This window comes from Chanos chanos, chromosome 5 (assembly GCF_902362185.1).
Source record: "Chanos chanos chromosome 5, fChaCha1.1, whole genome shotgun sequence".
Classification (NCBI taxonomy): Eukaryota; Metazoa; Chordata; class Actinopteri; order Gonorynchiformes; family Chanidae; genus Chanos; species Chanos chanos.
Window position 1 is genome coordinate 20675638 of NC_044499.1, and position 27025 is coordinate 20702662.

The window sequence follows — 27025 nt, forward strand, 5'->3', positions numbered from 1 at the left end:
CCCTAAACGAATACTTAAATGTATGTGACATCTGAAACTGTTAGATACTCTAAATGTAAGTTGTGTCTATTTTTTTTTTAAGAAAAAAAATAAGGGCATTCACTCATAAACTCTCTAAAAAAGTGGATTTGACATTTGTTTGCACTTTTTAAAAGAGAATTACCTCAGTGTGAAACGAGTAAAGCTCAACTATAATGGCGATAGATGCTTGCGTCCCTTCATCTAAATATTTCCCTTTTTTACAATGAATCAGTTCTGCAATTAGAACTCACATAAACTGTGTTTCCAAGTAACATAGTGTCCGGTCTAATTGCAGAGCGTGACTGTGCTGAAATGGGCTGCCTTCCCTGGGCACTTAACAGCTTGAGTTAATGAGTCCCCTTTAAGAAAGTCTTTCGACTCACCTTCCCAACCCCTGAGCTGAAAGGTAACTCAGTCCCATGATTGGGCGGTCAAGGGTAGGGTCTAAAATCACGTGATATTCTTCCTACCCTAGGACGCCATTTTGGAGGAAAGTTTGGAATTTCTGACACATAGGAGGAAAAAGAGGTGGGGATAACGAGAGAAGTTTGACGTGAATGAAAACAATCTTTCATTTCCGAATGGGAAGTATGGACGTAACTACGGAAGTGAGGATTTAAATCGCGAGTGTGCAGACTGAGGCTTGCATGTGCCAATGCACTGGTTTCACAATTTTGAGTTTTTGGAAGCCTGTAACAACTAGCAACGGCAAATATCTGTTTCATAGTTTATCCCCCCCCCGCACTCAAGGACGCGATTCGCTGTGCATGCCTGAATCATGCTGCTTGGAGGCTGAGTACAAGTGGGTCCTCTTGTTTGGATGGACCTGATGAACAGCGATCTGTATCCGTTCAGGGGAAGGATAAATATTGTGTCGTGGCGGTCCTTTCTCGCTGCTGTCAGGTTCAAGAAGTGCTGCAGCTAGTTGTGCTGTAGTGGTACGTCTGGTTGCAGCGTTTTTGAGCGGGACCTGTACGCTAAACCAGTAAGGGGTAATTTTCATATCAGCGAGAACTGCTTCATGTTTATACAGTACACACGAGGGTTCCATGCCAAAGGTCTCCAAGTTACCCCTTGACATTTGCGTTGGACGCGTGGGGAACAGAGTATTTTGTCGCGTGTGTTAACGTTCCTGACCAGCGACTGGCCAGCCCGCTCAGCTGGTTACATTTCAGCCCGAGCCAGCCTAAATATGCCAGTCAGGAAAAAAGGTGAGTGCCGCTTCTCGCAATCAACTGTAGCCAAGTCATTGTAGCGGAACGATACCATATTGCTGAATAACGCAGCGATTGAAATGACACTTAAACTGTTTCCACAACCCTGTTATCATAACAGGTATATTAGCCTGGAAACAGAGGGTGCCCTTTCAAACGGGTTCGTTTTAAACGCTGTATGCCACATACATAAATGAAGGCTCAGATAAACCGAAGAATCCAGTTCTGATATAAAATGTTGTGCTTGTCGTCTGTGTAACTGCACCATAACGCTGTTATAGACAAACGCGAAATGTTTACAGCTGGCCTCCTGGTCAGTTTAAAATACGTCTTCTGTGTTACCCCCACAATCGTTAGAAGTTGCGAGAAAAAACTTTTTTTGTGCTTGTCCCTTAGATGCGCAGCGGGCACTTTCACTCTTGGAGGAATACCGGACAAAGCTCAGCAACACCGAAGACAGACAGCTGAGACAGTCGATTCAGCGGGTTATTGACATCTTCCAGAGTAGCCTCTTTCAGGCGCTTATAGGTACAGAGATTCTTTTAATACTCCCTTTTGAAGTATGATATGTCCCACTATGATTTTACTACATTGCGAGGATTTGTATCAACAACAACAACATCAGCAAAAAACCTCGTAGTTGATGTAAACTGATATACCAGTTCCTGGCTTTCAGTCTTTTGATCCCCATTTTCATTCAGTTGAACTTTCACTCTGAAGGCTGATCAAGCAGCCCTACGGAATCAGTCATTTTATTTGTATAAGTGGAGGTCAAATCTACTGTGTCTTTGTGTAGGGTTTATAACCCTAGTATTCTGCTATGGCTCTGACAACTTGCCATCACACGCGGTTGCGAAGCAATAAAATCCTAATAGAAACTCTGTGTGACTTTAGGTGTCTGTTCATTGCATAGTCTTAATAGCAGTTTTCAGTTGGCATAAGAATTCATTAGTACTTGGTTGGATGCACCCATTGTCTCAGCCAAGTTACTCCATATCAGGATCTGTTTTATCTCTCACTTAAATACTTAAAATGCTTTTGTAGATGAGAATTACCGGTATAAGAAATTTGCTGGCACACAGTTGTATAATATACATGTGAGGGATATGTGTTGAGTTAAGGTCTTAGTGTTTTCACAGCTATTTCACCCAAATGTTTGTACAGAGATGTTTACTCCTGGGGCCTGGAGTCCAGGCGTCTCACAGATGAATAGCACCCCTTGACTCTGAGAAGTGGGAATAGTGTTTCTTCTGCCGAGCTAACTGATATCGAACTCAGCATGGAAAGTAACCACTTGGAATGTTGAACAGCCTGTTTTGGTTTCCATGGAGTTTGACTGGCAGGGTGCCACTGACTTACTTTCTCTGTCCTTTAGGTGTACTGGGTTCCAGTCTTTACCACTGCTGCACTTTCATTGGCCTTACTGATCGAAATCAATAGAATGTTGTACTTTTTTTTTTTTTTTTGAAGTTGGGTCTTCATTGCAGTTAAAGGTTTTGCATGATTCACCATAAAGGGAAAACTCTTACTGGTTATTTGGTGGTTGTCTTACTTCAAATTTGTTACTGTTGTAAAGAAAGGCACAGTTACCACAGTTACAGACTTACAGAGGAGGTTTAAAACCTTTTGTACCACGTTTTGGTCTACAGCACTTACCAAAAAATGCATAAATGCAAAGTTAATTGGGAATAATTGTAATTAGTGGAATGAATCAAGCTGTTGTTGACTTGGTATGGAAAACATGGCTCCTTATATCTCTGTATTCAAATCTATTTCACACACATACACAAAAAAACACTCATCCAAACTGTTGCTCTGTCACCCACTTTCTCAATGAGTCACCCACTTCCTGTCGATGTTGTAGACATATTTGTCTTCGTAGCCTTATGTACTGTTGGAAACAGTAATCAGTGGTTCATCCAAAGTTGTAAATATTGCACATTCGTTCCATACAGCCGAAAACAGTGAATGTGCGTGTGAGTGTAAGAACCTGCTTTATTTTTACCAGTGTGCCAGTTTCTGAGGAAGCTTTCTGATGAATTGGTGTGCTCAACCTTGCAGGATGAGTTCATGCATCATGCATGTGTAGCGCAAGCGCACAGACTCTCACTCTTTCACGCTCTCACACACACACACACACTCACACACACACACACACACACACACACACTCTCACTTGTACACTTGTGTGCATCCAACACACACACACACACACACACACACACACTATTACTCGTACACTTGTGTGCACCCAACACACACACACACTATTGCCCATGTGCCTCCAGCATAGACACACATGCTCTTCCACATTTACCCATGTGTAACCCATGCACTCCCTTTGCTGTGTGTAGCCTTTACACACACACTCACACACACATGTTCTTCTTCTTCTTAGGAGTCTTGCTAATGAAAAATAGATTGGAGTGACAGTTTCCAATTTGACTCTGCCTAAGATATGTATTCTAAGGGACAAACAAAACGTAATCCGTCAGTTGACATGATTACCCAACTGGTAATCCCTGTGCTGGTGATTTGGTGTGTGTGTGTGTGTGTGTGTGTGTGAGTTTTTCTCTCAGACAGCAGTTCAGAGAAACTGCTGCACTGCAGAGTGAAAGCTGCATGTCTCTCTCTGATTAGAGTCTGAGTTCCCTCATAGGACAGTAGAGCAAGAGTTAACAGGACCAAGAGTAGCTCTCTCCTCCTGCCTGGATTATATGGGTCACAAAGCGGCCTCTTCATATCTACAACAGCCTCATGGACTTTTTATTTTTGTAAAAACATTATTGACATTTCCATATCTATTCAAACTGTTATCCATTATATACCTGGTCTTTATTCAGCAACGATAGAGAATGAAATGCATTATCTTTCTCTGTGTGTCTTTACACACACATACACACACACACACACACACACACGTTCCAGGTCTTCCTATTTGGAATAGTGTATGAAAGAAAAGCACCTTACGCCATGCATGGGTTTTCCTTTAAAAAGTGCTGCTGTGACTAACTCATCCAGAGCACCGCTTGACAGGCCAGACATGCTAAAAACCCAAAAGTCTGACAACATAACCAGACCACAGTAATTATTTTAACACAATGATAACAGTCACCATTTGGAATGAGTGCGGTATGATGCTCAGTAATGGATCTCTTGATTATACCCCATTTGTCTTTATGAGTTATCCTGATAATCAGGATTAATGCAAAATGAGAACAGGCAGGCCTTGTGAAGCACAGAATCCCCATCCAATAGTGAAAGAGGGCCAGTTTTTTTTTTTTTGTTAGATATCAATACAGCACTCTGTTTAAGAACAGTCTTACCACGGACCCGTCCCGAGAGAGACACCAGAGAACACGAGACACTGGGAAACACTGGGAAGTAGCCGCCGCTGATACCTTGATGTTTGTTTTGACTGGCTCCACTGGGGGACTAAGGGAAAAGCCATGTATATAATATGACAGATTTGGAAAGATTAAATTCACTTACAGAGGAGGGCTTGGCTGTCATAATCTTTGTTAAGCACCGTTTAAATTTGCCAAATACCCTGTTTACCGAACACAAAATTGTTGGACGAGATCCGTGAACATGCAGTGGCATCTGAATAGCATCCAGTTATTTACAAGCAAAAATGGTCTGTCTTCATATCTGAGGAAGTTTTCAGACTGGACCACAGTTTATTGTAAAATGAAAGCGAATTATTCATTTTTTCCCACTCTTTATCCACTTATGTTTGTAATATCAGTGAGTCAGTATACTGAAGGCATTCTGCTTGGACACTGATCTAATCTTGTTGTCCATTTTCATACTTGTTCATGTTTGCTGTATAGTCATGTACTCATTTACTCTTATCCCAGTTATTGAGACTGAATGGAATTAAGTGATCTGCCATTAAAGGGCATCAGTGCAGTCGAGTTCCAAAGCATGGAGGGTTGAGCTAAAAGTTAAATTTCCCCTTCTGGTTCTCTGGTTTTACAGCAGGTAATGGTTGTTAAACTTAGACCAGTTTACAGGGTTTACACTGACCAGCTCTGAGCGTTGTTGGCGGTTTGTAACCCTGGTTGTGCATTGTGATGTTTATAGGTTGTTGGAGAAGGCAAGCATCTCTGGGTGGCTGTGAGCCTCATCCAGTCACACTGTCTGCTTTAGTCATGACTCCCACTGTCTCACCTGGGCTTGCCAAGTCCTGTCATCGTGTGGGAAGAGCTAATCAACTTTAGTTTGAACGTGAAATTGTGACATCGTGGCAGGCTTTCGTCCACTTCCCAGCTGTATGTGTGAGGTCTTTCAGAGTCATTTTTTTTTGGTCAGCCAGAAACACACACACACACACACACAGGTGAATTAAAACACAGCACAATTGCAAAACTTGATACAAAAGGTAAAGAGACAAAACCTCTTCTCTTCCAGCTCCCTGCAGTAAATAAAAGATCGACCAGTTAGGGTGTGGCCTCTTGGTTACCTGGCTACTGATAACAGCTAACAACTGTGAACCCTAAAACTAAGACAGTGAACACATTGTGAACACCTAAGCATGACAGTGGCACAGAAATGGGGCCAATGTAAAGGGAATACACACAAAAAACAACTTTGCGAGCAAAGGTCACATCCTCACAAACCTAGTGAAAGTCCATATATGAATTTGTTTTGCTTTTGAGACCAATGTTTGTTCTCTATGTGGATGATCTTGTCACCACTGCGTTGCTCTGTTAGGGGCTGGCGAACATTCAACGTTGAGGTGAACTCTAAGCCTTCCTGTAAAGAGAGGGTCAGATCCGTAGTTGAATTATGTTTATTTATAGTTTGCCTCACTCATAACCCCTTGTTGATTTTTCCGAGAGACCAGATTAAAACTCTGAATATCTGTTCATTGCATTCTGCACCAAATCATGTCACATGTTCATGTACATGTTCATGCTCATGTACTTCAGTCCATTTGAGAGCCACAGGCAGGACAGCAACCTTCATCAGTCATACGAGCAGCTGGAGATATAGAACTGATCAGATTTATGTCAACTGTGTCGTCTGTATTACTGCATCAACCTGTATTCCTTGGTCACAGAGGTTACAATCTGACTGTCTCTGTGTCAGTAAAAAGCCACTCCACAAAGGTCTGTTTGGAATATCCACACATCTGTATTAAGCCTCTTTAGATTGTACGTGCGGTGATAAAAGTGGCTTTAATATTTAGAAATGATTTTCTGAAAATCTTGGGATATTTTAATATCATGCCAAGTAAGACTCATTTGAAAAGCATCTTAAGACTGAAGACAGTTAATGCTCTCATTTCAGCTGGGCTCAACATTTTGCTAATTTGTATGTACAGTATGTATGTGTGTATGTACTTCTTTATTTAAATTAACAGTTGTGCTACACCAATATATATATATATATATATATATATATATATAACACTGAATGTGTGAGAAGTATGTGTTTTTTGCTGTTCGCTATGACCATTTTGGAGATTAATTAAAAAAAAAAAAATCCAACTTTGAGTGTTAGCTAAATTACTGAAATGTTCACACTGCTCATGCTATTTGTCATAAATGTTTAGTCTGTGGACATTATCAGTCGCTGCAATGAGCAGAGGAGCCACAAACAAGCAAACGAATATGGCAGGAATCAACAGAGGGGTCCAAAATAAGTAGAATAGAACAGAGATACCAGGAGTTAGCAGATGATCGTGAAAAGGGGGCCTTGTGATTTCACATTGCGTCCATTGGAAGCCGTGAAGTCGCTGGCCTCAGGCGCTAATGAGTGAAACTGTATCTGAGGGAATCACCCCCACCGACATGCATTATAAAAATATTTACTCTCATTGCCCTGCGTCTCCATGTGATCGAGCATGTATTTTCAGCCCTGTTACCCAATCTCTGTCACGCACCGCAGATCTATATATCCCTCTGCTGTTTTTCCCCTCTCTGCTGTAGAGAGAAATGCTGTAGTCACCCAGTACACCACCAGCCCAGACCATGTGTTCACATCCCTGACTGACTGCTACACCTTCAGGTGCAGAAGTACCTGTTTCCACATTTACCTCACTACTCACTCAATTGTTGGTAGAACTGTGTCAATGGTTGTTGCTACTACAATGAGATCGAGCCCTTCTGTCCCTGTAAAAATCGTTTTTACACAGTGAGTGTGTATGGAAGATTGGACACGTGGGGTCGGGTGGGGTTTGGGGTATATAGTGTGGGATTGTTTGGGATATGACGTTCTCACTCTTTCGCCGTTGTTTTGGTGCGAACATGGATTTGACCCCCCGAGCAAGGCGTGGCTGTAACCTGATGAATGCTGTAACAGCTGTCGATGACCTTTCAGGTCACCTTCAACCTCCAGTTATAACCCAGGCACATAACTGTAATCTTTACACTGTAATGCACTCAGGGGAGGGTATTTATAGAGGTCGGTAAAATGCGTTGGACTCTTTTCTCTTATTCCGCGTCTGAAGAAGCACTACACGCTGTGTTTTATTAGATTTGGAAAGAATTTTTAGTAGCATCAGTGTAATTTTAGTGTATTAGATTTTGTGTAGACATGTTTGGTCTCCTAAGAGCTTCTACCCTCAAGTTACACATTTTAATCTCTCTTTTACAGGGCGACTTTTTCAATCCAGCAGATATTTTAAACAACATTTAGTCTGGTTTTAGATTATAGTAACTTTGCTAGAATAACATTTTAAAAAGTTTGAGGTGATCCACAAATATAAATGATTTAGAAGGCAAATCATCATACTATAATCTTGATGACAGATCATTATACATGTTGCGTTTAATATATATTTAATTGTTAAGGCTTTTAATGCAGTTGTTAATACACAGAGTCATCCTTGATTTTCTTTTGGTCTACATTTATGCTACTAGTGTTCCTATTAAATGCCAATCTTATTAATACTCATAATTTTGACGCCATGTGTAAAGCCAAAGTATTAGGGTTATTTTCCACTTCAGCCTTGTATAATTTTGGAAATTCAAACTGGTAGAAATGTAATCTTGCTGCTCATCTTTTGAAACAATATGTTATTTGTGTTTGTAGTGTAATCCTAGTGAGTTTTGTTGAGACAGTGTACCAGTGCTTTTCTGTACTTAAGCTATTTTCTTAAACTTCTCCTGGCTTGGTCAGTTTAGCACAATAAGGGCAAGAGGTTTTACTTTTTCTTTTTCTCCTGACAGATATCCAGGAATTTTATGAAGTGACCTTATTGGATAATCAGAAATGTGGGGAGCCAATAAAAGTGGCAGACACAAACCCTCTGAACTTGTGGGATTTCTCCAGTCTCCAAAGCACAACAGTGACGTCAGACACCCTCCCCAGCCTTAGCACCAGCATAGAGGTAAGGATCCCTGGGAACACTGGTGCACAAATAAAGCTTTTTGATCTAAAGTTGTCATGTTTTAGGTTGTCTTTTTTCTGTTGTTGAACAGCATTTTATGTTTTGTATTTTATTGGTACTGAAACTTTAGCCCTAGCTTAATCAGAAATGTTAAAAAAATGTGGATCACATAGAGCCTACACTACGAAGTGAAGCATATTTAAATACTTCCAGGAGAATTTGACAAAGAAGTGAGTCCTTTTTATGACCCAGGATTTCATTGTGTGTGATATTCCTGGGCTTCTGAAACGCCATGTGACCTTTCAGACTGCTACAGGCCAACTGAGTGTTTTGTTGTTTAATTACTCTGAGCCATGTCATATTCATATTTCAGTGTCGACATCTGGCACTCTGATCAGCCATTGTGACATGCTGTGTCTTGTGTGTTGTCACTGTCAGTGTGGTTGCTTTTGTTGGATCTTAGTTTTATATGTTACTGATAGAGTTCACAATAGTAGCCTGTAATCCTGTGACTTCCACTCTGTTTTTCTCCGTAACAAGAATTGTTTTTATCAAAGCAGTTCTTGCAGAATCAGTGGGATTTGGCTATATAAAATTCAGGACTCAAGCAATAGATGGAAATCAGTGGATGGTGTGAGAAAGTGTCAGAACAGGGCCAGGAGACTGTGTCGAACTGTTTTGACTGCATTCATCATTTTGTAAAGGGCAATAATGAGAATACATCTGTCTGACACAGACCAGATGTAGTTCTCCTGAATCCTTCACTCATACCTCAATTCCAACAATCATAAATTGCTTAGAATTGAACAGACATTACCATGGTAACATATCATTGATACTGAGGTGTCAGTTAGCTTGTATCGTCTGCGGCAATCGTAGCTTAACTTTTCTATTTATTTATTTTTTACTTCTGGATGTCGATAGAGGTGGTATGAAGAATGAGTGTATTGATCAAAAGTTGTGGGCAACTGTTTTTTGAGGAGAGGGGGAGAAATTTCTCTCTCCCTGATCAGAGCAGCGCCCAGGAAATTTAGGAGAATTAATGATTACAAGGACTTGGCCTCTCACAAACCTCACAAGGTGAGTTATTGGACACGATCCACTGAAAGTGATAAACCATTATGTTTACAGTTTATCCGCAATATGCCAGAAAGCCACTCCATCCCCCGGCACACAGCATAAGGAGATCGGTTTGGCCAGTTGTCCACATTTACTACTGATTAATGTAGAAAGAGTCCTTGTGTTGTAGTTTTCCTGTGCAATTACATCTCTAGCAGTCCAAAGGGAATTCTTGTTCAGCAGTCTGCACTGCCGATGCCTTTCATTAGGGGATTTTGTGTAGTCTCACTGATTCTTAGTGTCGACAAGCTTGAATGGAGCCACACCTGTGGGCTCTGTTTGTAGTTAGCCATGTTTTCCTTGACGTCGTCATGTCATATTGTCGGGAAGCTTGCTGAAATGTTGTTGCTGCTTTACGTGAATAGTCACAACGTTTGTTCTTGGCCCTATAGTATGCAGTCATACATGGTAACTAATTACCAATAGGAGATGAAGAAGAGGAACTCTATTTTAAATGGACAGTAACTCTATTGCTGTTGTATCACCAGCACAAGATTAGAGGAGGTAATCCTTGGTGATCTGAGAGGAACATTAAAGACCTGTGGTTCAGACTCGTCAGAGCAGTCATGCAGATGTTCGGTGTCTTTTGGCCAAGTGGTAGATCTGATCTGTGGGATATTTCCAGTGATAAAGCCCATGGACACTTCAGAAATCGCTGCACCTCTCTGACATATTGCCTCACTCTTCATGACCATGGTCTCACTCGGGCACAGAGGGACCTGCAGTGTGGTGAACTGCAGAAACGTTACGTCAGTAACGTGAGAGAAAGGATGGCACAAGCCTTTGAATGTCCTGCAGCGTGTGTTATCCCCCAGGGAGAGCGATGGGATGCATCCAACCTCCATGAAAATTCTCTGTAATATCAATCAAGTCATACACACAAAGGAACAAAGTTTTTACTTTTTCTTTCTTTCTTTCTTTCTTTCTTTTTTTTTTTTTTTAAAAAAGAACAACACCCCATTTTCATTTCTCATCTACCAGTCACTTTTATTTTTATGCTGAGAACAAGCTCAGACAAAACACGAAGCGGAAAAAAAACCCCCCCCGGTCATGGTGTTTGTTTTCCCGTATGACAGAATGTAAAAGTTGAGTGATGACTTTTTCAACTTGAGTGAAGATTCCTCCTCCTGTATGTTTGAATGTCCTTTGTTCTCTCCTTTTTTCCTTTTCTTTTTTGAACACTGTTTAAAACCACCACTCTCAGGACTCCCCTCTCCTACATGAAATCCTACATGTGCTCGCTAACTCCAAAACCTCCCCCTGCGTGCTGGACCAAGTAAGTATCGTTCCCGGTTTTTCGGGGTGGGTGGGGGCATCCCCCGTGGCTGCATGCCTGGTCTGCTCATCAAACAACCCCCCCCCCCCCCCCCCCCCCCCATCTATCCGTCCTTCCTCCTCCCTCTTCCAAACCCAATCTGCTGAGTGTCAGTGGAGCTGTGTCTCCCTCTGACTGCTGAGGGCTCATGTATCATTGTCCTCCATTCATGTGGCTCTGGTCCACGCCTCTGCTTTTACCATGTCCTCAGGCAGGGTCAGGCTTTGTCAGTGGGATACCATTGCAACTGTCAACTCTCACTCGCTGCAGGAGTCAACCAGCACAGTTTGGAAGACTGGCTATGGGTGGTATTTTCACAACGTTTATGTTTGCATCTGTCTTAGAGACAGAAGGACAGAGTATGAAAAGACAATAGAGTTTTTTCTTTTCTTTCTTATTTTTTTTTTTTAAACAAAAACAGCTAATAGATCTGAATGGTTTGTTAATTTATTCAGGGCTAATGTCAGCTGGTACGGTTACGCTAAGTAATTGTCATGTAAATGTCAGTGTATCTGCTATTAAGTAGACTAAAATCAGTATTTCACTTTTCAAGGCCCGTATGAACACAGCCGATTCAGCTGACAGCCCAGTCATTAGCTCATCAGTTAGAAAAGCGTGTTAGCAGAGATTTGAGTTTTGTATTGATGGTTCTGAAGGTGCAGGAGATAGGGGAGAAAAGGTGTTTGTCACTGTGAACATGCCACCCTGTATGCCATCCAAGTGATAATGAATAATGTTAAACAGGATAAGGTTTCTCTTTGGACGGTCTGTGAAATGGGTGGGCTTTCTCATAGTGTGGTATGATGAAACACTTTACTCTGTTTTATCATGAACACATTAATTCACATCTGCCAGCAAGCGCATTTGGACTGTTATTGGTCAGTTTCAACTTGGCTATAATTGAGTTTCTTATCATCAAAGAAAAGGTTACTCTCTCTGTTTTTGAAAGTACAAAACTATGTTATGAGAAGGCCCCTGGATTGGAGCTACTTTATTGTTTTCTGGAGGTGGTGGTTTAAATATGTGGTATTGGGTGATAATTTGATTGCATTGATACAGTGGTGTATGGTGGAGTCTCATCTCGAAATCTCTCACGGCATGAATCAAAGTCATTGTTTATGTGCCACACGATCTTAAACATTAAAAGAATTCTGGTTGTCAGGGTGGGAGTCCCTCATACACCACAGCTTCCTCTCTGTTGGAAATTCGTTGGTCATCCCTGGTTTGTGAGGACTACGCATTTGTTTGGGGGTGTGTTTGAACTCGAAAGATTGGACGATGTTTATACTCTTCACATGTTCCCTTTTGCTTTGAAAGCCTCTTTTAAAAAGAATCTAGTGAAGTATTCAAAGGCATGCTGAGATGTGACTATGGGCAGATCCTGGTTTTAATGTAGGAGGCTAATCATTGGATCTACACTACATTAAATATTTATCAGTGCAGTGTGCTCACGACCTCATGGTAATGTAACTCTCTCTCTCTCTCTCTCTCTCCCTCCCTCCCTCGCGCTCTCTCTCACTCTGTTCCGATCTCTGAGAATTGTCAGGCAGGTAGCTGTTTTCTGTTTTCTCACTTTGTCACACTTTTAAGAACACCATCCTCTGTAAATATTTGATGTTGTCTTGGACTGACTCAACCACTCAAACTAAACAGATTATCTTTCTGAACAGTTTTGGTAATAACAACAAAAACAAAAAAACCCTCGCATTTCATTGAGTTGTAAAAACCAAATGAGTATGTCCTCCTTTTTCTGGGACATCTCATTTAAATGGGCAACTGACATGTAAACGCAGTGTAGTTTATACTCGTTGGTGCATTAGCAAATTATGATGGCAGTTAGCACAAGCATAATAATTATCGCGCTTGATAACAACTCTTAATACTGATACATAATTGGGTCTTAGTCACTCCCCCTCCAGATGCATGTTGCCTTATTCAAAAAAGATGAAAATTTATGTCTGAGATTAAAATCTTGCCACGCCCTGTCGCGTAATGATTCATATGTCATTTGATGTCTGTTGATTCTGCCTGACACTGAAAGCGAAATTACGGATCACTGAAGATCTGGCCATTTCGTCTTATCTACCCCCACAACGCTAAATAACTTAATGTGAGCCTGGTTATATAGTTATTAAGCCTTGATTTCATTGCCTGTTAGTGAACATATCATGAATATGTGGTACTATTATTTATCGTTGGATCATTCGAAAATCATTTTTGAACGCTTGTTCTTGTCGCTTGACTTGACTCAGTTTGTCGATTCAAAGTGATGCTTCGGTAGTTTGAAGTTTTTGTGTACTACATGAAACGGCGAAACGGTAAACCGTCACCCATTGATCACCCATACTATGTGCGATTTGTAAATTCGCTCTTTGTGTAGTGGCTAAGCGTTTGACTTGAGCTGCAATATGAGAGAGTAGTGACAGACTTCGACTAAAACTACACTGAGAGCAGTTATACATGCCGAAGTTTTAAGCCGCACTGATCAAAGTTAACTACATGGGCATGTGTCTCAGCAGAGAGAGAGAGCGAGAGCGCATGCCATTAGAGGGTTAATAGAACAACGCAAGCATAATTGCACATGTCGTTGGATTGGAACTGGCATGGTCTGGAGCAGCGCACTCGCGTGCGCCGTAGGATGCGCTTCTCCTCTCTCTCTCTCTCTCTCTCTCTCTCTCTCTCTCTCTCTCTCTCTCTCTCTCCACTACGAAGTTTACGGATACCGTCAACATACAAAAGACGGTACAAACATGTAGATTGCCTCTCGATTTGCTCTCAGTCTGGAAGGAATAACGGTTTCCAGTTGTGTTGTTGATGCATTTATGCACGGATACCGTCCGCTAGTGAGCGGAGCTAGAAAGGTGCGAAATGAGATGCTGAACCCCACGCGGTTGCTGTCCGATACGGAAGGATGGACTGCATTTGTATCGTTACGACCAAGGTAAGCTTCAGTCCTGTAAGAACTAAACATTCTTGCAACACTGAAGTGTTGGTAATTGTCCCACTTGAAAAATCAATAACAGTTTTTCAACACCCGTATTATTTAATCTCGCATTTTCATTCAATTATTACTTATCACTTAGATTACTAGATTCCTCAGATATATGGCTTAGTTTAATCATTTTCTAAGAGTACAGTCATTTGTGTTCTTCCTGTGTTGTTGATTTCTCACTCCTCCTTTTTCAATACTGTTTTCTTCGTCATCAGCATTTTTTTTTCTTTACTTCTTTTTATAATTTAGTTTTGGACACTTGACTTTGGCACCTCTTGCTGAAAATGCTATAGCAGATTCACATGTGCACAAGGTACTTTTGAAATGTGACTTACCTGTAGTGTAAGAGCTCCTTCCCATTGCATACCTCCTTGTTTCTGAGAGTTTATTGTAAGTGACGCCTGAGACGAAAGTGCCTTTGCTGTGTTTTCAAAGCTGTGTATTGAGATGTCAGTTATTAAGCATTCTCCTCAAGATAAACAGAGAGAGAACTATACACTGATTGTCTTGGCTTTCCATCTCCCCTCTCCTCCATTTCAAATCAAAACTTAGTAGTGGTAGCTAAGTGTTTTCCTGTTTTAGTGTGAGGGCCTGTGTGTGTGTGTGTCTCTGTTTGTTTGTCTGTTTGTCTGTCTGTCTGTTGTTTTTGACTAGCCTCTATATGGTCCATTCAGGAGCCATTTATCATTTATGGCATTCCTTACTTGAGAAAGCCGCAGAGTCACAGTGTAGCCCTGCATTTTATTTATTTATTTATTTGCTTATTTATTTATTTTTACTGAAATGCAGCTAAAATGAGCCATGCTGAGCGGTTCTGAGCCAGTACAAACCTCTGTAATGCATCAGTGTGTGCATGCATTCGCAGTATCCCCACGTCTCTCTCTCTCTCTCTCTCTCCTTCTCCCCCCCCTCACTCTCACCAGCATCTTTGACGGAACTGCTGTGCTGACAGAGTGTTGGTGTGAATGACACCCCACTGTACTCCCTGACATTGACTCTCTGAGTTTATCCACTCCTGCCTGTGTTGTTCTCTTCATTTCCACCAGTGAAATCGCTTTACAAATCACAGTGGCTGTGATCAAATGCTGTCATTATAGCAGTTTCCTGACATTATCCTCCATCAATGAATATAAATCTGTGGCTGACTCAGTAGTGCTTTTCCATTAGAGAGACGAGGGTAACCAGGGAGATGGAGCGGAGTCCGGCTGTGCCGTGTGCGTCTTTCATGCCCTGCTCAAGCGTCGTGCATCTGTGTGCCCCCCCCCCCCCCCCCCCCCCAACCCCCATAGGGCCAGACTGTCATTGCGTCGTGACCTTCACTGGGCGAGTTTTGTGTCATTGGTCTTGAGTAAGTGACCGGTCTCAATCCATTTCTCAGTGAAATGGCCCGTCTGTATGGCCTCATGTTCTCAATGGGAAGTGTTCTGTTTGCATCAGTGTGACAATGTTCATTTTAATGAACACACCACGACACAGGGGCGGATTACAGACTACAGTGTTTTTTGACGTTTTTTTGGGAGCTAGCAATAATTTTTTTAAATTCTGTTTTATTTTTTAGATTTGTTTATTTGTTTTTGGTGGGACATTTTTTCAGTTGTCCAATTGTAATTGTAAACATTTGACCAGTGGCGAATATTAGTTGAAGAATGTACTTTGAAACAAGCATGGCAGAAGGATGATTGCTATAGAGTATCAGTGGTTCTCTGTGTTCCTGAGAGTAGCTGATGAATCTGATTTGTTTTTTAAATTACTTGTTTTAACATGCTTTGGTGGAACGAAGTGTTTTGTTATTAACACTACCTGATATTAAGACCACATTGAAATTACTTAGTTATGAATCTGCAGTGGCTCTTTAGTAGTGAGGCATCTATATAATAAATACACGTTACTGACAGCATAAACTATCCGTAAATTAAATATATTGATGTACATGAAGTATGAAATGTATTAGTTGCTGAATTAATGAATCAGTTATAATAACACCATGCTGAGAGGTGATGTGTAAATTGGGAAGGCAACCCAGTCGACCTTAATTCTGAGTATCGTGACTGAAGGAAGAAATTGAGTTTGAAAGAGGAGTAAATGTTTCGGCAAATGTTTGCAGGAGCTTCAGTGTTAAAGTCTGCTCTGTTGGCTGAGGGTTCTTGATGAGTAGCGGCTTGATGATGATGATGTTTGGGTGGATGTATGAGGGACAGAGATCATTAACCAGGATCAACTGCACTGTAATCAAGTAAACCCCATCAAGAACTTCCCAGAAAGGATACCACGGTTGGGTTGCACTGCTAAAATGCCCGATTACACTGAAAAACACAAACCGTGGTCTAGTGAGCAGAGGAGGAAAAAGGCATATGGACAGATGACTCATCCCTCACCTTGTTCTCAACATGCAGGCAAATATATCTGTGGTGCAGGGAAGTGGAGGATCACAGAGTATTGCTTCCCCATGGTGAAGGGTTCAGCTGGCTGTGTTATGGTGTGGGGTCTGTTTTCCTGGCATGGTTTTCCTGGCACTCAACTCCTTATAAAGAAAGGTTAAAAAAAAGAAACAACAATAAATAGAAAGTCATTCTGAGTCATCACATCCATCCTGTGGTGAAGCAGTTTTGTCCTGATGGGCGTGGTACCTTCCATAATTACAGTTGTCCGATTCACAGGGGCATGTAGGGTCTTAAGGATGAGCGTGACACAGTGTTAAACCATATACCACAGCCATCTGGATGAGCAGATTTTAAGTCCAGTCAAACACTTATGGGAAACACTGGAGCAGTGTCCTCGACCGCATTTCCCACCTTCACCAATAAAACACATGGTCACATTTTTCAGGGAACATTCGCCGTCACAGACATCTAGTGGAGTTTCAGACACATACAGACTCAATTTCAGAGAACACTGAAGCTGTTTTGAGAGCTTGTGTCAAACCCACTGCTAAGACACATTTTATGTTGCTATTCACTTTATGTTGGTAGTTACCTGCTCCCGGTATGCAGTTGGCATAACCAGTGTGTTTGACTACCCAGACCAGTGCCTGTCTCACCTGTGACTACCTGGCCTTGCAACAGAGGGTCTGAGTCCAAATTGAAATGAAATGAGCTGACCCTCACACAGTTCCAGTGCAAAATTATGCAAGTCTTGGCTGGACCACTGGAGTCAGTGTAAACAGAGCCAGACTGAGAGAAGAGTTTGGTTTGGAGACTGTAGGATGCAAATTGGACCAGGATATGATTGACAGGATATGGTGGGGTTTTTTTTGTTTTGTTTTTTACCTCTGCAAGCTGATTTGATGACTCAAAATTCCCTACCTCAATCTTTTTTTTTTCTTCCTTAAGGACTAGCCTCTAGCACAGTAGGGAATTTGCTTAGCCAACCAACTGGAAAATAGTGATCACACGCTTATGCTAATTTAAGCATACAGTCATGAGTACAGTAGGGGCATGCTTATTGCTTATGCATATTTATTTATCCATAGTGCTCAAGTGATGATTTGTTTAAACATGGGAAGTGTAACGTAACATTTATCTCATCAAATATGCTGTTCTGACTGCTTAATTAGATGATTAGTTTAGAATAAACAGACACTTGATCGGTTGGTCTGTTGCAGATGGAGTTGTGAATGTAACATTGTTTGGTTGGGAATGCACAGCAGGTGCTGTGGTGAAACATGTGGATGTTGGTATTCCCCTCTTGTCTCTCTCCCATCACCCCTCCTTTTCCTTCCCTATGCAGTTTGCTTGGTTGTCAGGGCGGATGTGCTCCAGCAGTGAGCTCTGTGTGTGTGTGTGTGTGTGTGTGTGTGTGTGTGTGTGTATGTGTGTGTTTATCCCATGCATGACTGCACATGTTCTCATCTCCTCTTGTGGGAGCCTGCTCCAGGCCACAGCAGACTTTAAATGCACATTAAATGCACATAGACCACCCCCCCAACCACATACACACACACACACACACAAAAACACATACACAGACGCTCGCACAAGCCCCCCCCCCCCCCCCCCCCCCCCCAAACACACACACTCTTGCTTCAAGCAAACTCTCCACACTCAGCCTCCAGTGCACCAGCTGTGTGACGTGCTGAAAGGACCGGGCCACCTTGTTTACTTATTTAGTTTTAGTCTTTCAGTGGTATAGCGCTCATTATTTAGTTTTAGTCTTTCAGTGGTATAGCGCTCATTATTTAGTTTTAGTCTTTCAGTGGTATAGCGCTCATTATTTAGTTTTAGTCTTTCAGTGGTATAGCGCTCATTATTTAGTTTTAGTCTTTCAGTGGTGTAGCGCTCATTATTTAGTTTTAGTCTTTCAGTGGTGTAGCACTCATTATTTAGTTTTAGTCTTTCAGTGGTGTAGCACTCATTATTTAGTTTTAGTCTTTCAGTGGTGTAGCGCTCATTATTTAGTTTTAGTCTTTCAGTGGTGTAGCGCTCATTATTTAGTTTTAGTCTTTCAGTGGTGTAGCGCTCATTATTTAGTTTTAGTCTTTCAGTGGTATAGCGCTCATTATTTAGTTTTAGTCTTTCAGTGGTGTAGCACTCATTATTTAGTTTTAGTCTTTCAGTGGTGTAGCACTCATCAACAGGTTTAGCAGGCAGTTTGTCACTAGGATTTTTTCCAGAATGTTCATGTAACAACTCTGAATAATGTTAGTACTTAAAAAAAAAAAAAATAAAAAAAAAAAAAATATATATATATATGTATGTATGTATATGTATGTATATATATGTATATATTTATTTTTTTACATCATAGTGTGTCATGCATAATCATGTGTCTCCGGCAAGGATTTTTATCTGAGTTCAGAGGTGCTTTTTTTGATGCAGCCGTTATTTGAGTGAGGGCCATTCGTATCTAGCTTGGTGCATTTGACTTGTTTCACGTTTGGCAGAGAGTTGTCCTGCAGTCCTTAAGACTGTGCCTGTGCTAGGCTTCTTTCATGATGATTTAGGCTCTCTTCCCAGTAAGACATAGTAATAGGCACAATAGCAACATAAACAAATTAGTATTCATCTTCTGCCTGCGCAGCAATAACACACACACACACACACACACACACACAGAAACTCACACATGAGTGAATGATCTTCACCTTCAGGTGATTGGGTTTTTTGCCAACCATCACTGTGGCGGGTGATTAACTGTAGTCAATGAAGAAAGCAGATGAGCTCCTGTATTCAGAGCTTTCTACAGTGAATCAGCGCTGTCTTGTCTAAAGGCTTATTGCAGGAGATTCATAATGTCAATGGCAGAGCAGAAGACTGCGCGTCTGTCCCGGCCTCTCAAGGCCAACCAAATGTAGCATCACTCCGTCCAGACGTAATGAAAACTATCTCTCGTCCTGCCTGCGGCGTGTGAGGCTGCTTTATGTGTATCTGTGTTTTTTTTTTCCTTCTGTTTTTTAGTTTTATTTATTTATTTATCTTTTCAGTCAGATTTATCAGGGCTTTGCGGGAGCTTTGGCAGCGTAGCCTGAATCAAATGTCATGCCACACATTATCTGAGCCATAGAAATGAGTGACTCATTTCAGCCCATCTCAACCATTCGCCTCCAAGCATCAGATCCCGCCTTAACGCGCTGACTCACATTCTAATACTGTTTAAGAGACTGTCTACCATGAAGACCCTGTCACTGGCACTGTGCCACTTTGACTAATGACTGACCTACATCATATCTGACAACCTATGAAGGTTAATCATTTGTGCTTAATTAGGGGACTTTTTTTTTACATTTGGAAAATTAAATGAATCATATTCATATGTTTTCTCAGATCTTGTATCCGCTTTCTCCTCTTATGCTTCTTCTTAGGTCATTCATATGGATTCATGTGTTTTCACAAAAAAAAAAAAAAAACCCTCACACAATGAGCATTTGCTCAGTATGCTCCTTATATACGTGCTGTGAATGTTGCAATGAGTTCTAACCTCTTTCTCTTTGATTCAGCTCCCCTGGGCACCGTCCCGTTTGTATTCCTGATAGTGGAGATTCCAGGCCTCTGCATATTTTACTGTTAGCTGTCATATCTGCAGCAGCAATGGGCTTCTCTGGTCTTCACAACTGAATTATACATTCACAACCTCTGAGCTGAAAGCCAACCTTAAACTGCGCCCTGTATTCCAGAGAATTCCCAACATGCACTGAGAAATCCTCACTGTTATTTCCCAGTTTGGGGTAATCCTGATGTGCTCTATACCACTCTTAACAATGTGGACCATATACTTACACTAGTGCTTATGAGTCAATGATATGTAATGGTGCTGAATTTAGAAACCTGTAATATAAAAAATTTTAATATGTGATGATTAGGTTTCAGTTGTGTAAACATGTAAGAGAAACATTATAAATGGGTTTGGCCTCATCATAGACTGATGTGGACCAGTAACTCAGAGCGAACATCACCATTTCATTTTAATGGTTGTAGTTGATGTGTGTCAGCAGCCCCAGTTTAGCGCAGTGCGATGCAGATTCTAGGGCTAGCCTAGACTGAGAGGATCCCTGAATGTGTTGTGTGTATGTGTGTGCGTGTGCGTGTGCGTGTGTGTGTGCATGCACGTATGTGCTTGTGGCACGTGTGTACAGTGAATCACATCTGTTGTTTATGATCTTGGCCAGATTCATTTCTGCCTTGTTTTTGTGCATTAAGCAGCAAATCCAATTCTTTACCCTCTGCCAAGTTGTGGTCCGGATGCACCAGACTCAGTGGTCTTATAGAAATCACATAATAAAACAAATGTGCTGTGATGACCTCTGTTTTGCCGGTTAATGTAGAATTCATAGAGGTTTTGTGAAACAACATGATTCTGTTAACAACATGATTCAGTCCACAAGATGTTATATGCAATTTTCCCACAATGCTAATCACTTTTGAGACTTTTGCTTTTCTGCTTTGAATCCAAAATGCATCTACTTGTCATTGCCTGCTTATGACAGCAATCCTGATGCCTCCATTGTTTGTTTGTAGCTTCCTTTTTTGCTGAGATTTGATGAATTTAGATTAGTGTCAGAATATTGTAATGGTCCAGCTGTTTTACATGCTACAGGCATTTCCTACACAGGAAGAGAGAGAGCGAGAGAGTCAGCCACATGTCTGCTTCTGAAGTTCTTTTTGTCCGGAGACCTGGTTAGTATGAGGAGCTCTCCTGTCATATGAAGTGTGTCTCTTGCCTTCTCTGTGAGGGAACTGTAATGGGTTCTGTCTGCTCTGCGACGTGCGTATAAGCAGAGCGCCTTGTCACGGAACTTCAAGCTTAAACAATACAACCCCAGTCACTGGAGAATCCTGTACAACACAAACTGCAGTCTGTCCAAGCAAGAAAAAAAGCCCTTCTGCCTTATGTTGGGATATATGTTGTTATTGAATCGTGGTGCAGGGATCCTGTGATTGACATCTCAAGTACAATTTTGAGAACTGATGGTTGTATATAAATGGTCTCTTTCACGGGTTTGAGCGAAGGAGTCGTGTGTTAGGCCATGCGTTTTGGCCGTGTGAGGTAATTAAGGTTGCGTGTAGGATCTCTGGCTTTATGACTGCTTGCGTAAGTCTTTTTGAATAAGTTATCTGAGGATTTTAAAAAATCATGTGTTTCCTGTGTAGGGATGTAAGCACTCAGTGAGGTTCACTACAAAGGCCCTTTGAGGATAGCCACCGTCACAGCATCAAGGTTCACCAAAAGTGAAAGCCTAAAGTGGCCACCGATATGTAGTAGCATAGGGAATCGTTTTGTGCACCCCTTGGTTTAAGGACGATGCCCACGCATTTTTTCATCTCACTGCGGTTTTCCTGACTAGGTCGAATTACGTATTCTGGTCTCGTCCGCGAAGATTTCATCCATTTTAAGAGAAACAGAGGAATTTCGTTTTGCCTGGTGGATGTTAGCGCCACATGTGCGGTTACAACAGTCAGTCGCTCTCACTCACTGCAGCGTAACCCACTAATCAGGGTTTAAATACAGAGAAGCACATAAAGGTGTCCTCTGGCGACACTGAAAATCTATGGCTGGAAAGTGACTGCGCATAGCTGCCCGATTTAAAGATGTGAAAGGTCAACTTGTCTACGGAGGTTTCTCTGCTATGCTTCTCGCCTTGTCAATCATTACACAAAACCTTTTAGGAGATGTGATGCTGTGGTGGTATGATGTTCTGGTGTTTGAAAAAATCTTCTTGAAAAGTCACATGTGATATTATTTTGGATTTGCATCATGAGAGGCTGCTGGATTTTTCTGCTGCAGTGCTCCAAAAGCTTTCTCAGGGCATCCGGGGGAGTAGTCATAGGGGAAGAAAGACAAATGAAAGCGGAGACTCTGTGATTAAAAAAAAACAAACAAATAAATAAATCCCCCCATCTTGGAATGTTTCTGACATGGATTGCTGACTACACTAATTGTGTAAAGGTTCATCAACGCTTAATCAATTTCTTTGGTCCAAGCTGTGACAGATCCAGCTACTGCACTCTGTTGTCTCCCTCTGCTGGTTTGGCATGGTACTACAAAGACTCGGAGTTTCCTCTTAGATCAAACCTGCTGTTCAAAAATAGCCTTTGATGTGTAATTTGCAGTGTAATCTCAGGACTTCTCTGGAAGTTCTATTTTTGTCACCTGTCAGTCTGTGCATCTCAGGCATACCAGGAAGTACAGTCTAATGAAGGTTGTCTTACTTCTGAGGACCTGATCTCTGCCCTTGTGCAGGATGCACAGCCAAATGCACATGAACAGTTCATGCATGTAATGCAGCAGGGCTGTCCAAAAGCATTCCTGCAGAGCTAGTGCGTGTTTGGTCTATTTGGGTTGACCTTTCAGTTAGGTACTAATTAAAACCCGGAAAACCAGGTGAGGGTCACTCCTAGCCAGAATGAACCCTTTAATGGATCGACAAAGCACTGCATTTAGACCTAATCCTGTACAGATAGAGGCCCTTTGGATGTGACTTTGGATATCCCTGAAATAGACCAAGGGCACATAAACGTCAGCAATGCGATACTTGTATAAACCACTGGGTGGCAGCGTATACAACGACTCTTCCAAATGCATCTGATGCCTCCCATTAGCCCTATGCTGCAGATGTCATCGAAACAGGACTGTGGTTGTGAAAAGCAGCACATTGATTAGACTCTGAGGGTATCTCATCAGTGCAGACGCTCTGCATCGGTCCCAGGGCCAGTTCTTAATAAAAAAGAAAAAGAAAAGAAAAGTGTTAAGCAGTGAAGGTAGAGTAGGTTGGTTGTTCAGGGAGGCTTGGCCTGGTTTCTTGAGGAGGGACTGCAGTGCATCTGGGTTCAGAGGATGTGCCTGAGGCTCATTAAATGGGCGAAGTCAAGCAGGAAGTGAATCTAATTGCTTGTAATGAAGTTGACCTCCTGCCTTTTTTTTTTTTTTTTTTTTTTTTTTTACAACTACCTACTCATGCCCTCAACATGCCTCTGTTTTATTGCTTTGTTTCGTTTCCTTCCCGTTTTTCTTTCAAGTAGACCTTTAATAAGCCAGGGTGTGTGTTAAGCCATTAAGGGCAGCAAAAGTTAAGAATGCTTTTGGGGTCTGCTGTGCTCGGTTCAAATGACAAATTGCCCCGTCTCACTCAAGGCTCCTCTTACACCTTCAATTACTTGATTTATTCATACAATTTTTTTACATGTATGTATGGTACAACCTGACTGCACACTACCTCTGAATGACCATTGAACATTTAACCAGCTTTGATGTAAGAGCACGAATGCTTTATAAATAAATATGATTTAGTTTCTTTAGGAAGAACAATGAACAGAGAAACTAAATGTCAGCTGTGAAAGACCTGGATCACCACTGCCACAAATTTTCCCACATCCGGCTCCACTGAACCATCTTTCTTCATCACCTTGTAGCCTTGTTAATCTGGTGTCCCACTGTGGAGCTCTCAGAGCTACGCCATATTAAAATGCCAATGTCAGACCCTATCAGCAAATGCTTGTCTTTCAGTTCATCATTCTCAACCTAACCTTCTCGATGAGAGGGCGGGACATGGTGTATCACCCATTGCTATTCGTAGCTGTCAGTCACAATGGCATAAATGTCTTTGTTTAGATAAGTGTTGTGATGCGTTGAATGAATGCTAATGTAAACAAACTCAGAGCTACAGATGTTTTTTTTTCTTTCTTTTTTTTCTTGAAGTCGTGAGTCCGGATCAGATGTCTCAAGAGAGCGCCCTAGTCACGAATTTAACCAAATGTTGTTCTAGACTGCTGTAAAAATAGTCACGCTCCAAAGAAAGCCCAATTATATTGATATACACATGCACTAATCAAAGTGAATTATGCCAAAAATAGCCAATGTTACCCTGAAGAGGAACACACAGATGATCTTTTTTTCCCTTCGTGAGTTGCGTACAGCTGGGTGACGCATGTATACGTGACAGGGAATGCTGGGAGCTGACTCATGCTTGGACAGAGAGACTCCCAGTCGGAAGATTCAAAGTGAAATAGGGTAATTGGTACAAATAGAATAGATACACGTGTAATTGCAGCCCCCCCCCCTTCTCCTAACCTCCAAGTGAACCATGGCTGGCGTAAATGAACACACATATATGAGGCTAACCATGGCAGGCATAGATGAATATTTTTATGACTCAGTATGAGTTGTTGTTTCTGAAGAAAGGGAGATTGACACGCTTAAATTAGAGCAGATTTATGTTTTTGCTTTATGATTCTGAGGCTCACTTTCAGTTCTTGCATTATATTCCATTTCTGTTTTCTATAGGAGAGAGACTCCAATGTCATTGAAAGAATGAGACAGGTCATCTTTAGTAAATGTGGAAATCAGAGAACCACATATTTAAATCTGTAAAACAGATCAGATTCAAACAGAACAGATCTGATGACATTTGGCAGTCAGACCTGAAAAGGAAAAATCATCAAATTCACAGGTTTTTTCATCATGGGATTTCTTTTAAGAGTGGCGATTGTACCATTGACCTCATTACGTTTGTGTGTCATGTTATACTCTGACCTCATGTACATACTCAGTATTACTGCAGCAGTTCTGCTGGCTACTGGAAGAAGATCTAACCATGTAGCCAGTAGCAACTCTGTGTGTGTGTGTGTGTGTGTGTGTGTGTGTGTGTGCGTGTGCTTGTGCATGCGTGCGCGCGTGCGTGTGTGCTTGTGTGTGCTTGTGTGTGCTTTTGCCCACATCATCTTCAGAACCTGACTGTTGATTAAAAGCTTCCCGAAGCAAAGTCAAGGGAAGAGCTCCACCCCCTTCTCTACGCTGTTCCTCCACAATCTTCTGCTACCTCCAGACCCTGCCTGCTCAGGCTTGTTTGAGAGATTGGTCCTTTAGCTAAAAAACAGCACGTGACAGAGACAAACTGCTGGAATGTCAGGAGGTTGTAGGGTCTTGAAACCCACTGCTCTTGTTGTTCTTGTTGTGGGCTATGATGTTCTTTCCTTGCACATACAGAGTGCGACACTGCTCTTTGGGGACTGGAGCAACAAACAACAAAAAGGTCAGGATCAGTGTGTCCAGTCAGCTCCGTCAGTTCTCTTTCTGGCTGGTCGATTTACCTCCCCTCCCCTCCCCATTTTTCTGCTAGCACTCTTTGTTTTTCTCCTCTGTCCTACATGTAAATACACTGGTTATCATACAATCATGTCTTCTTCTTCGTGAGAGCATTGTAATACCTAAGGATATTTTCTCTCTGTCTCACTCTCTCTCTCTCTCTCTCTCTCTCTCTCTCTCTCACTCTCTCTCTCTCTCTCTCGCTTTCTCTTGTTCCTCTCACTCTTTGGCGGCTGCCTTTTTCCCCCTTAGCATCTCCAGTGACGTAGGGCACCCACACTGAGAGAGAGAGAGAGAGAGAGAGAGAGAGAGAGAGAGATGCTAAGCATGGCTTGTATTTGACAGAGCCTGTGTGACGGAGCCCCATGCGCTGCAACAGCTTTTCCACGCCCCCCCCTCCCACCCCCATCATTACAGCTCGGCTCTGTAAGCTCACAGTGGCAATCTCCCCCTCTTCCTCTCTCTCTCTCTCTCCCTCTCCCTCTCTCTTCCTCTCTCTCTCTCTCTCTCTCTCTGTGTCTCCTGGGAAAGAGGTACCGACTGTCTCGTCTCCCCCAGTGGAGAAGCTCTGTCTGATACAGGCTGAAAGTCGGGCTCTGGGTGCGTCTGTTGAGCCCTTTCAGGCACCAGTATACGGTCACTCCTTTGCTCTTTCCCTCATTCACACACACACACACACACTCATACACATACACACGCAGCCAAAGTGCGCGCGCTTTCAGTCCAGGCTAAGCGAAGCTGAGCTCAGTCCTCAGCGCCACACAGTATGGCTCCAATGGGGCCTCTCTGTAAACATCTCCAGCGTGTCGGACAGCTCTGAGACTGCTCGGCAACAGCAAATCGAAGACGTAGCATATAGACAAGCCAGGCTGAAAAAGTGAAGTAGAAGGAAAAAAAAGCAAAGCTAAAACAGTAACAGAAGAAGAAGAAAGAGGAGGAGAAGAGGAGGAAGAAGAAGAAGAAGAAGAAGAAGACATAGGCGGCAGTGGGGAGGAATAGAAGGGGCTGGAAGGCTCGGTTGGATGAAGGTAGCGGCTCAGCTGTCCTTTCCCCGGCCGGTGTGATGGAGTGATGTAAGGAATGAGGGTGGATGGTGAGGGCGGGCAGCAGCAGCAGCAGCAGCGGCGGCGGCGGAGGTGGAGGTGATGGTGCTGACGGAGGAGCCGGTAGTAGCAGCAGCAGGAGAGGCAGGAGTAGACAGCGCTCGAGGAGGCGGCGTGTCTCTAGCTCCTCGGTGGTGGAGCGTCTGAGCTGCCCGCGCGGTGAGAAGATGTCTCCCAGCATTGGGAAGCTGGACTGCTTCTCACCCATGCTGTGCCACTGCAAGGTGGCTTGTACCAACAGCACCATCTCTCTCATGTTTGGATGCAAGGTGGGTGGGAACATGCTCAGCTGGTGTGGTGGTTGCTGGATTTAGTTTGGGTAGTCGAATTGTTCTGATTTGTTTGTTGAAAGACAGGTGAGCTTGAGTCAAGGATTGTTGAAGAGTTACCTCAGAGATTATCTGTGCC

General features: G+C 42.3%; 1 protein-coding gene across 11 annotated transcripts in view; it reads left to right on the forward strand.

Annotated features, from left to right (window-relative positions):
- The first annotated feature begins 515 nt into the window (after positions 1 to 515).
- dlg1b (discs large MAGUK scaffold protein 1b) overlaps positions 516 to 27025 on the forward strand; it is an 85932-nt gene continuing 59422 nt past the window's right edge. For 7 of the 11 annotated variants that reach the window (XM_030773173.1, XM_030773172.1, XM_030773175.1 and 4 more), the window contains exons 1-3: positions 516 to 1232; positions 1632 to 1763; positions 8414 to 8574. In XM_030773173.1, coding sequence (XP_030629033.1) covers positions 1214 to 1232; positions 1632 to 1763; positions 8414 to 8574 — 312 coding nt within the window. In that variant the 5' untranslated portion in view covers positions 516 to 1213. Of the gene's footprint in view, positions 1233 to 1631; positions 1764 to 8413; positions 8575 to 10433; positions 10452 to 10897; positions 10970 to 23119; positions 23133 to 26784; positions 26887 to 27025 lie in introns of those variants that run through there. The other 4 variants (XM_030773170.1, XM_030773171.1, XM_030773174.1 and 1 more) reach the window with 3 other exon arrangements.